We start from the raw sequence: 12,790 nt of genomic DNA, 5'->3' as shown, positions 1-12,790 counted from the left end.
GCCTCTCAGGGGTCCCCATCCAGCCCAAGGCCAATGAATATCTCCAAAACATGGGAGAATAAGGAACCCCTCTTCACATTCTGAAGGGGGTCTAAACCTTTTGCGTTACATTACTGTACTGACTGGTTTGTGAAACAGAGAATGTTTGTGGTTGAGTTATGAAACATGTTTAGTCAGGGTGCTGAGTGATGTTTGGATTTGAGTAAGTGAAGACAGTTGTGTGAGAGTCAGTGCTAGCAAAGGAAACCGAGGGAGATGAGACTGTTGATGGAGCTGTGATTCTCTGGATACAAAATGAATATTAAACTATTGACAGAGAAGAATGTTTTATTGATATACGTTTCGGTAAGGATATGGATGATAAATTAGAACAGATGAGTGTGTTTATATATTTAAATGATATTGACAATTTACAAATTAAAACAGGGAATGTTTCGAGGCCTAATGTACAGTGGAAGGTGTTCCAATTTTGGGGCAGCTGGGCAATGCAGGGGGGACGGGAGGCAGGGGTGAGGGGAAAATAATAATTTTAAAAAACATACTTGCTCCTGTGGCTGCCGCCTAGGTGCTCCTCTTCCAATGCTGGTCATGCTGCACAGGCTCCGAGGGGGCAATCCAGCATGAGAGCAGCGCTGTGATTGGCCTGAGCGAGCTGACTTGATGTTAGCTCAGGCCCGGGGAACCTGGAGCTTTTTTCCAACCGGGCTGGACAGCACAGCTCTATTGGAGAAATATGAGTGCGCATGTCTGGCCAGCCGGAGACAGCTAGCTAAACAGACATGCGCACCTATAGTTGTCCAAACACTCTTCCCTGACTGTGACACAGAGCAGGATGGCCCCACCCGCCCTAACCACAGCTGGAAGTTATGAAAAATAAAATGATAAATAATAAAATGATAATAAAGTGATTTTATTATCATTTTATTTTTCAGTGGGACAATGCTCCTCTGCCATAACAGAGGTATCGTTCCTGCTAATGTATGCTGGATAGAGGATGGGGTACTACTACGAATCTGTCTTTACAAGTAACCTGAGTGGCCTAGCAAACCCAAAGGAAGTTCTGAGTATTGTCTCAGAAAAACTACAATTCATGCTGACACAGGAAGTGCAGTTTAGTTTTGGAAAATTGTACACAAAGAGAGATACTCAGCCTGGTCATAGAGATTAATTGGATTCTGTAGAGTTCGATCTTCAGTATTTCCAGGGTCACTGAAATAAATAACAAGGGAGCACCAAATTATGCGTCAAGCTTAATTAAATTGTGCAGCAAGAAAAGGAAAAATATGTGACATAATGATGCATATTCTTTAATAGTATTACTACATTATTTTGTCATTTTACAGATGTTAATACTATGCAGGTTAAGGTTTTACCCTAGTCATACCCGTTCAATGCTCAGATACAGCAACATGCAATTGAAAGGTGACCAGTTAACGTTTGCGACAAACCTTCCAATGGGCGACAAAAAACTTGGCTGAATTTTTTGTCATTTGTGACTCATTTGAGCTTGAAACAAATATTGTTTGTTAAAATCTGCAAATTATGCACTAGATGATGGGTTATGTGGCAAATGCAACAAATCCATAATTGTACAGAAAACGCCACTGCTGCACAATCACATAATTGCAGTAGACCTGAGTATAGCTTTAGCTATCATAAGGGGATAAAATCACACTGTGACCCTTTAGAGTATTTATTCACCTACTTAGTGTACTTCAGCATAACGTTCGAAGTTATTCAGTGTTTGAAAGACAGGAGACACTAATTTCATCATAGATGTGTGAATGAAAAGTCTGTGTGATATCCCCAGGTGCTTACACACCCAGACAAGTACATTTTAAGGATTTTGTAAGGATTTGTAGCCCCTATACCAAACGTATTTTGGGGGGGCCCTGTTCGGAATGGCTTTGAATTTATGATCTAATTTCACCTTTTTCATGCCCTTTTTGACTCCTTCAAATTCTATATGTGTTTACATCTAATATTCAGGTATAGTGACTGTATTTTTTTAATATTGTAACACTGCAGCAGCTCACTAATATTACTGCAAATAATCTGTGACGCCATCGCGTTTCTTATATGTGATATCCTGTTTTGACTAAAATTAACTTTTTTATGGTTGTTGAAATAAACATAGCATTTCTTTGCAACATGTTTGTAATAGACTCTCACACATCACCCACATTAAAGATAAATTAAAGGAAAACTGTAGATAAAACAATCTGTTTAAAATGTATTCAAGGTCACAAGGGGAAAACTTTGCAGAACAAAGCTGGCACTATTAGGGTGCCCCGAAAGCCTGGGGCCCTGGCCCAAAGCCCACTTTGTGCATGCCTTAAAATGTATCTGCACCAAGAGTGCCAGAAAACCAGACTAGTTTCTGCTATGATAGTGATTTAAAAGAAACTGCATGAACCGATTCTTTGACTTCAGGAGAGAACACTGCATAAGACAACAATGACCATTGCTTTTGTATCTTTTACTCAACTGTATATGAAACCATTAGGTCACGAGACACCTGGCCATTGGCCGAGGGAATTTACATATTGATGGAATTGGGAATTTACATATTGATGGAATTTTTTTCCCTAAGTTCGAATGTATAAGTTTATCACAGAATATTCACGAGACAAAATTATGCAATGTTTGTTGAAGACTTTGATTGTAATCCTTGTATAGTACACAAAGCAAAAACCTTTTACAACAAGAAGTTGGATGGCCATAACACACAGATTTTTCGGCGTGTGAAGCTGTACAATTGTTTTACCCGGAGTGTATTGTATTGGCGCTTGACGAAGGCACCTTGCTTTTAAGCTGCACACACCTCACCTGCATTTTCCACCCCTGCTCCTCTGATCAGAAGAGCCCTTTAATGCTGGTAGTGGAACTCTTGAACTCCGCCTGGCAGATGGCGCACGAATCCCTCCTCTGATCCTGTCTCCTGGCTGCATATTTACATATTCATATTCAAGGGTTCGCGGAGGCGTCTGAGCAGACGCTTGACACCACTGTAGCTCTGATTTTGTTCAAGTCATGCTGCGCCTTATTGTTTTTCCTCATGATCTTTTCTTTGTTTGTTTGGTTGCAGATATCAGACGAGCACCTTTGGAAAGGTCACGTTCTCGCCACAACGCAAGCATGGTGTCTGTGTGATTGCTTCACTGCTGAGGATTCTAGCAACACAAATCAAAGGCATTTGGAGGAAAGAAACCAGGGGAGGACTTCAAGCAAAGGCCACCATGACAACAAGCTGGAACATAATTAAATGCATGAAGGGTTACATACGAAAAATAATGCAAAAATATACATATTTTGAAGTCGGAAAACAGTGTTAACGTTGAAAAGGATTCATATCTTGTGTTACAGAATCCAGTGTTACCTTGTGATGAACTCAGCTTTCCCCACTGAAGGAGGCTATGACTATTTGCAAGCATTGTTTTTATAAATATATGTACAAGAAAATAATATTTTCTAAATCTAAAAAAAAATGAGATAGTAATGGTAGCGCAGAATAAATATCACAAATTTGTTTTACAATATGGGTTGAATTTGTACATAGCAGAAAAAATCGAATGACTTTATATATACAATTTATCATATGAGTACTTAATTTCAGAAAATAGCGTGTCTCTCATCGGCTTGTAACTCGTACATTGTAGAACCAAGGTCATGCTATTTGGTGTCTTATAATGTAACGTTAAGGGGTTCATTATTTGAAGAGGCAGACAAGCTTTACAGTATAGAACTATAGAAATATTATAGAACACATCAGCTTTGCTTATCTGCTGAAGAAAGAAGCATGACATAGCTGAGTAGTTATGAAGAAATATATCAGGTGAAGGTCTTTTTTGTTATAACCATATCAAAAGGGGTATTTCTAACTATGCACCTATATTATCTTACCCTAATGCACATATTTAGATGGAAAATAATAGCACTATTTTAAAGTTTACAGTAAGGAACATTCTGAAGAATGTTTGTAAATGTGTTAAGTTTGTGACAAAAGCTACATTTTTCGAAATGTATACATTTTAATTCTTCCTCTATTTCAGAGATTATCTAAATTTTCTCCTGTTTGCTTAAATCTGTTTCCTTCCTCCATTCTCCCTGCCCATGTTTACTCTTGCACGTTATCTATCTTTGACTATGGCCGCTCATTTTATAGCATTGGGAATTTCGTATAAAATTCATAAGTAAAAAAAAATCATTACGTCCAGATAAAACTAACTGAGTATCTGCAACTGAGGACAGAGGGGACCTGATGTTGTCAATAATAGGGTTGCCATTTTAAGTTACAGAAGCAATGTTGATCGTGAGTATTGACCATATCAAACGTTCTTCCACTATCTTTGTGGGAACAGGCACAAATAAGCTGGTGATGCCCCGTGAATCTAATTGAAGGGTCAGGAGTCACTTAGCTCTTTCAATGCATTGTATGCTAACATTTTTTTAAACTGAATTGATGATTGTGGGATTGATTCTACCAGAGGGTCCAAGTATCTTCCTACATGGACAAACAATACCTAGACACACCTATGCTATTTAATAATCAGTTTCACTTTAGTCACCAACTAAATAGCACATTCATTTTGTGAATTGCTTATGTGGCCAGTGATGAGCAGCAAAAGCACTTTTAACATTTAGGACCTATGAAATCAGAGTGAAACCCCATTTGTAAATAACACCTCTATTATGGTACTATTTACTAAGTCACACAGCTGCCACAAATATCAATTCTTTTGTGACTAGGATCCATTGTTGTACACCCAGCAGTGTGACCTATTATTTCATCAACCTATGCCAGGGACATGAGCTCCATCAATCTGACTCAGCCAAGGGAGGCTTGTCATTCCTTAGCGGATTAGAATTATGGAAATAATGACCAAAGGGTGAGGGAGCTTCAGATGTAAATCATTGTAGCTGGCTTTTAATGACGTTCTACTATTCTGGAGAGAAAGAACCTTTCAATAGTTGGTTGCATGAACCCTTGAAATTGCCAACTACAAATCTTTACTGATGATGTGCATTTGTTTAACAATCAGCGTGATTGGAGTTATCAAAAGAACGTTTTTTAAACTGTAAACTTTTCAAGAAGTCTCTGCTTATGTAACAGCATGTCCCTTGTGCTCTGTATTAAAGGTGACCTATTCAGTAAAGCCTGCCTCGTAGTGGGTGCAAATATCACACTAGCTGTAGCACCCATTTGATCAAATATGTTTGCTGCCCTTGATTCCCTCCACCATTTTGATATCAGAAGCAATTCACAGATATATGTTAGAGTTACAAAATACTAAACCTACTGAAATTTCAGAATGTGCAGCAGTCCAATTATCACTACTTTTTTAGCATCAATATAGGAATCTAAATAAGGTTGCCAGGGATCAAGATTTAAAATTGAAGCTCACATTTAGTGAATGTTGCCCATAATGTGTATGAGGCATAAAAACACTATAGGAATCGCAAGCTTTTTCCAGAAACTAACATTCAACTTTTTCCTTCCAATTTACCCTTGGCATCAGTCTCTTCAGTATCTTACTTTCACACAACAAATGCTAGAAGCCACAGATTATTACCTTCTCTTTTGTTAAAGCACAAGGAGGTTTCAAAAACGAATATTAACCAGTTATTCCCAAATAAGATGATTCCTTCATTTGTTCTCTTTGGTGCAAAGAAGCGAGATTAATATAATGTCACATAAAAACTAGATCTTAAACCATTCCACTTCATCCTAATGAAAAACAGGTATTATAAGTGCATCATATCCAATGGCACTTTTAATTCGGCAGATGAGATAGCTGTCACATTGTTGATGGAGTTACCCATTCGCTGAATCTGGCCGCTTATCTTTGTTTAAATTAGGAAAATTAAGCCCAAGTGGTTATCTGTATGGAAAGTGAATAGTGGGTATGTCTTGAGGTACGACGGTCGCACAGGATTCCTATTCAGTTTTTTGGGGGTGCTCTGGGTGTCATTTTCTACACAGACCAGTCACCCAAATCCAAACATTATATGAAATGCATAGTCTTAAAAAACAGAATTACCCAAAATCATAAGTAAAACAACATTATTAAAAATACACACTATCAAGTATCTAAAATTTACGTGGAATTATACTGGTGTAAATACAAATTGTCCCTGCTCACATAGAATGTCATAACAGTGTTACATTTTTCAATTCATCCCAATAGATTCATACACATTTAGGGCATAATTAGGCAAAAAATCTAGAATACTCTTTTTTTCCAGCCTACTATTCCTGGGAATCATGTATCAGGCTACCATCGCCATGCATTACATTCCTTATCCCTCGGAAGACATGCTTTGCACCCACAGAATAGGTAATTGCTATCAGAGCTGAGCCCCCCAGTGTGTTGTGCTTCTTTCTTTCTGATTAAGCTAAAAGCTTAGCATAAAGTGTGCTCTGTCCGCTTGTACTGATGCTTTGTGAAAGATTTCTCTTAGCTCAGCAAGGTAGCTCACAGAAAGCATAATCTTAAACTGTAATTTTATTTGTACCTAAAGATTGTAGCATTAAAATGCTTCTAAAATTTAATTGTTCTGAAAATGTATAAATCTCTCTGACGGAGGGGCCATTTAGAATCAACTTGTGACTGTGATTGATTTCCATATGAGAACATCAACCTACTTGATTTGAAGACACCAAAATGGATAATAACTTTATCTGTAATGGTTATTAGACAGCAATCTCTTTGAATAAGAGACTGGCTGCATTACATCAAGTAGTGCCTTCCTCTTGCTTTCAACGTATAAGCAACAGTAATGAAGTTGGGTGGCCTAAACTGAATTTACAAATTATATGTTGCTCATCACTGCAGTACAAACAGCTGTTTCTGCTGTAGCTCACTTTTGCAAAATATAAAAAATTGGTGACATATTTGCTTTTGACCAAACACTTTCTTGCAACTATATATTGGGCCCTATACTAGGCCATCTATATTTGATCAAATGTCCAAGACACAAAGTCATTTCTCCTCACTCAGTAACATTACATCTCTAATTCACTTTCCTTTATCGCAGGCACAAACTCACCCGTATTAATGCATCATGGCATGTTTTAGACATTTAACTTGAAGTAAATGAAATAAAAATTAAGTTTTGACAAAAGTCAAGCTGAGAACCTAAATCCTATACTGAGTAGTAAGAGGCATGGGTGTCAGTGTGGTCTAGATCTTAGCAAGAAGACTACCCTTACCTTTGGTACTGTAGCATGTTAGAGATTGTACATGATTATTGGATTATAATCCACAAGGCAGAATGGAGGAAAAAGTTCCACAGTAGGATAACTTTAGTTTTATCTTCTTGACAAAGATCACCAAATGCAAGATTCTTGATTGTGACTAATAGATCTGAATTCACAAGGTACAACTAACTAATAACAAACACTGAATTGTTTGAACTATTAATGACAGATTATCTAGACTGCTTGCTCCTTGTTGGCAATAATAAATAACAATTTTCATGATTCCATCAGCAACATTCTTTTGCCTTCTGGGCAAAGTTCTCAATCACTTGTGTCAAAAAATTACAGATATATCCTTTGTCCAAGAATCTAGTAAGTGCAAGATTACTGATGCCCTTATCCATCAGCAGTGATGTCTGGAATAGACTATTGACATTTCATGGATGTGAGTTTTCCTCTTAAAAGAGCCATTGTTCAATACATTAAAAATATTTAGTCAAGGTTTGGAACTCAGATGCGGTCCGCATAAACCCAAACAGATTAAAAGTATTACAGATAACAGAGACCACATTAATATACATTTAAAAAACATTTACAAAAAGTAAAACTTTTTGACAAATTACTTCATTCTCAGGAGGGATAGCAGCTGCGAAGCCGCCACTACTGTATTTCAATTTAAAAACATTGTTCATAGAATTTGTCAACGGGGAAGGAGCAATGCATGACAAACAAAACCATGGTTAAAAATCCCAAATACCTGTTTTACATAAATTGCGCACTTTCACATCATCTTTGGAATTATTCCAATTCGTGGTCAGCACATGTAGAAGGAATACATTCAATCATAATAGTGTCCAAAAGCGACAAATTCCCTATTCTAGATTCCACAAGAAATATTGCTGAGCTTCCTATAACTGGTAAGAGATGGTTATCACCTCACATTTCCTCTTTGATTAACATTATTTGACGTCCAACCTTTGGCTAATTACACCTGGTGAATGCTTTAGAAAACTTTTAAGTTGAGTATAAGAAAGAGAGTCCAGTATATTCTGCTTTAGATCAAATGGACGTAATGCATATTTAAAATCTCTAGGCAACGAATATTTTCCTGAATCTGAACTAAAAATGTCTTAGGAGAAAAAACCGTCAGTGAATCCCCCTGGGCCTTCATGAGCTGCTGGCCCCATCGGATCACGCTAGCCAGGCCTTGATTATGACAGCGTGTTAAGCCTAATTCAAGTCTTAAAGCAGGTATAGGAACAGAGGAATTCACATTATACAATTTCCCCCAATTTGAGTTTCCATCTTCTCCAAAAATCCCACCTAGACTGAATGATTGATTCTATTTCATACAGTAGCATTGAGATAACCTTACCCTATATACCGAGAGCAGGTGTGAAAAGGGCCTCCGACCCACTGCATTATAAAATGCTCTTAATCCAATGGCATGTGATAAGGCCTTGGGGGAACAGTGGTTGATATGGTCTTTTCCAGTCATACTGCTTGACATCATTTTCCACAAATAGGGGTATGCTTTTACAACCTCCAGCTTCTATGAACCCAAAAAACAGCCATAGTTCCTACTTTTGCTACCCTTAAAGATCAGTACTTTACTTTTTTAAATATTAATTTTCAGAAAGTGATGGGAAGCAAAAGTAAGGCAAACCTATTATCCAGAATGACAATATCATCAACATATTTTATAAATGGAAAATATCACTTATCAATACAAGAAGAATCACCCTTACTGTTCACTAAACTTCCAGGTAGGTATGAAAGATACAATGAGAAAAGAAGAGGGGCAATAGACAGCCCAGTTTCAGACCATTTGTTTTTGGAATTATGAAAGAGAAGCCTGATCGCCACCTAATAACACCTGGCACCAGGTGGAGAAGTGGAGGGCAATAACTAATGTAATGAGGGTTTCAGGTATACCTAATTTATTAATTGTTTTTCTAGAAGGTTGGGTGATCTACCCTAGCAAATGCTGCAATAAAATCTGTAAATGCAGCGTATACATTCGGCCCACAAATAGACACATACTTTTTCACGTTTGTTTTAGTTTAAAGATGTTGTCAAACGTGCAATGTTTCTTCCTAAAACCTGCTTGTTCTACGGGAAGTATCTTTTCCTCTTCTACCTGTAATGAAACATTATCAAGAATACTCCTAGCAAACATATTTCCTACTGAATCAAGTAATGCAATGTGTTGGTAATTAGAGGAGAGATTCCTTGTTCCTTTTTTTATCTAAGGTAATTAAGATACTCCCTGACCAAAGAAGGAGGAATTATTCCATATGTATAACACTATGCAAGAACAAGCATAAGAGAACTAGCCCATAATGAGGGATCTCTCTTAATTACAGACATGGGAATCTCATCTCGCCCCATCACCCTGGAGGCTCTGATACCCTGAATCATAACTTCGATCTCTTTTGTGGAAGGAGGGCCAATTACTGCAGTTGGTTGAATGGGAGAATCTGAAAGGTTCGAGGTCAGCTCTATACTAGAATTAGATGAGTAAAGATCACTGATATATGTGCTCTGTTCATCTTCCTTTATAGGAGTTGATAGGGATTTTATTCTACACCCACATCAGGTAGATATAATTTCACAATATCTTTTTGAAAACTTCCAGGAGTCCGCTTCTTTTAAGTTGAACCAGTAAAGTAATTAACTTGCCTCTTTCAGCAAAAAAATAGACTAATTGTCTTATCACTAATAAATGTATCTTCTTATTTTGGGGAATGACAGGATTAAAATGTGGTCTCTTTAATGAAACCTGGTTCTACAATTTAGATGTGGCCTCCAGGGATTTCGTACCTTGCATACATAATTATTGAATAAAGGGATAGCGACAGTGGCTCCATGGTTAATACTGCCAAAGATTATTTCAGTTGAGCAATTCCCTTAGAATTCCAGTGTGTTACAGCATTAGATTTCACACAGCTCACTAATGTAGCTTTAAGGTTCCAGGACCCTACTTCATTTTGAGCCGAGTCAATCATAAGGAAGGTACTTTATGATCGCCAAAAGGAATTATCAATGACTTTAATATTTAAGATCTTCCCTAAAGTCGTGAAAGGGACAATCACATAATTGATGATTGAGCAACCATCCGAAGATTTGTGTGTGAAATTTGCAGGCGTATTGTTTTCATTTCTTCCGTTAACATTAAAAATTCCTTAAGGCTTTCACCAACAAGAGACCTCTTTTATTTTTGTCGGATATACTATAGGGAAGTAAGATTATGAGGGGATTTTTTGACACCTCTTCTTTGGCTCATTTGTAAAAAGCCTTAAAGCATAGTTGATATTTAGGCATTAAAATCACATATCAATAATGTGTATTTACAAACGTCTCATTCCCAAATTTCAGATATAAAAGAAAAAGCTTCCATTACTAGTTGCTCAGAAGTGGAGTCTGGGTGCACCACCAGAGGAGAGTCATTAATGTCTTGGTCACCTTGGATTATTGTTATAGCATTGATTAATTTTGAGATCTTAATAAACTGACTATCAGACTGCCTGTAATTATTACAAGGTTCATTATGGCTGAATTACATTCTACTTCAACATACTGCTGCTTTCTTACCAACACATCTGGGCAGCTACCCATGTAGATCATTTAATGCTCAGTGCTTACCCCCTTGGGACTTACTTATTTCAGCCTCTTTCTACTTACATGATTTGATTTTAATGTTTTGATAATGTCTGCTCTATGCACCTTTCTTAATCCCACCATATTATTTTGAAGTGATGACAGAGCTGCCTTAGCATGATACAAACATAGGTAACAAAACAAAAGATATGAGAACAAATTGTTCCCAAAGTTTAAATAGTCAGAACCAAATTAGATGTCAATTCACATTTTACAACAGGCATTCTTAAATAAAGTCGCTAAATGCATTACTTTCTGCTTTCTGTTGTTTTACCATTTTCATCAAGCCCACCTACAGTCCCTGACATTCCATTGTGTTCTGCCTCATTTTCCTCCTCTGTCCTACACAAGTTGATACACCTTAATTGCCTCCACCTTTTTCTTTATCACCCCCAAACATCTGCATTAGTTTCTCGACAGTTCACTTTGTAACAAAATAACATTTACTATTGATGAGACACTTATGTTAAATCCCAGTCTCTCTTTGTGACTGCCTCTTAGATACCATCTCACAACTCTCCTACTCATTCTCTATTTATTACGTATTCCTCTGCCTTCTTTCATACACTACACACTTGGGACATGGGAGGAAAAACGTCTATTCTTTTCCACCCCTCTTGGATTCCTGGTAACTCTTCTCCATTACTATTGTACGCATTACACATTAGCATGCAGTTTCTTTTTTTCTCACTTATCCTATCTCTTTGCTCATCCTCTATTGTCATTAAGGTCATCTCGAGTTCCACTCTGTCTCTCTCACGTAGTTCCATCTCCACCTTGCCCCTGTCATCTTTAATCATGGCTCCTATTACCATTCCCAAATAATAACCCCAGCTTCTTGAAAGCCGGGATCCTCTCTGAATCTGTTTTTTCTAAAGTTTGCTTACTGACCTACTTCCTCTTATCTCACCCCTTTCCCCTTTTCATTTATTTCCACTTACTTATGACCTCTCAGCCACCTGCACCCACTGACTCTCACGCGTTTGTTTCTCGCATAGAAGTTTACTCAGGAATTCCCTCTTTAAGGCATCCTGACCATAAAAACCCACTAAATGTCTGCTTGCTGATCTTAACAAAGCTTTTGATTACTTTTTCTTTGCTGCAGCGTTGTACATAGTGGGAAATGGTATCCTTCACTCTTTCCTTCTTTAACTTTCATGTCAATTTGCATTCTTATCTTTTTTGCTTTGATTCCAACTGATTGTTTTCATTATCTTTGATTAGCCGTTTCTTGCCTTACTACTTGTCATCAAATTGCATCATTCAGTGTGTTATTTCCTGTTTGAACCGGGGTCTCTAGTTGGCCGGGATATGCACCCTAGTCCAAGTAGGGACCACCGTTTCTGACAGGGTAGCTTGGCGCAGAGCAGGAAGGCTTAACTTCAGAGGCAATGTGTAAAGTATTTGTGCAACACACACCAACAGTAACGCAGTAAAAGCACTCACAAAAGGAACACCACACCAGTTTTATATAAAAATAAGAATATCTTTATCTAACAATTGTGCGAGATCCAAAAGCAGGTAAAACCAGTTTCCAAGCAAGATTAGCAGTCAGATAAATCCAGTCACATATAAAGCCAGTAACCTTATCTTGATCTGTAAATGGTGCACAGTTCAAAAATAGTCGGAATTCCCCATATATAAAATCACAGGTCTCCGTCCAATGTCTGGGGATGGCTGTTACCGTCTTTTAGTAGAAGAAAGATAGGGCTAGCCTCAGTCACCCGCAGTTAGGTGCCAGTCTCTGATCCCTTTAAGGCGCCCGGTTCCCAAAGGCAGTATGGTAAACACGGTCCCCAGGAGTTATGAGCATGAGGCAATTGAATGGGGACGCAGTCCCTAATGTGCAGGGCCCCTCGCGCTGAGAGTTCCGTGGCTGCTTCAGTGTTTAAACTTGGTTGGTAAAGGGAGGAGACTTGATAGGGGTCC

General features: G+C 37.9%; 1 protein-coding gene across 1 annotated transcript in view; it reads left to right on the top strand.

Moving 5' to 3' along the window:
• DIAPH2 (diaphanous related formin 2) overlaps positions 1-6,045 on the top strand; it is a 3,821,702-nt gene extending 3,815,657 nt beyond the window's left edge. Inside the window, exon 27 of the mRNA XM_086964614.1 lies at positions 3,089-6,045. Within this exon, the coding sequence (XP_086820740.1) occupies positions 3,089-3,153 (65 nt within the window). The 3' untranslated portion in view covers positions 3,154-6,045. The remainder of the gene's footprint in view (positions 1-3,088) is intronic.
• The last annotated feature ends 6,745 nt before the right edge of the window (positions 6,046-12,790 follow it).

The sequence above is a fragment of the Lissotriton vulgaris genome, chromosome 4_1 (genome assembly GCF_964263255.1).
Source record: "Lissotriton vulgaris chromosome 4_1, aLisVul1.2, whole genome shotgun sequence".
Lineage (NCBI taxonomy): Eukaryota > Metazoa > Chordata > Amphibia > Caudata > Salamandridae > Lissotriton > Lissotriton vulgaris.
This window is presented reverse-complemented; position numbering and strand designations above follow the sequence as displayed.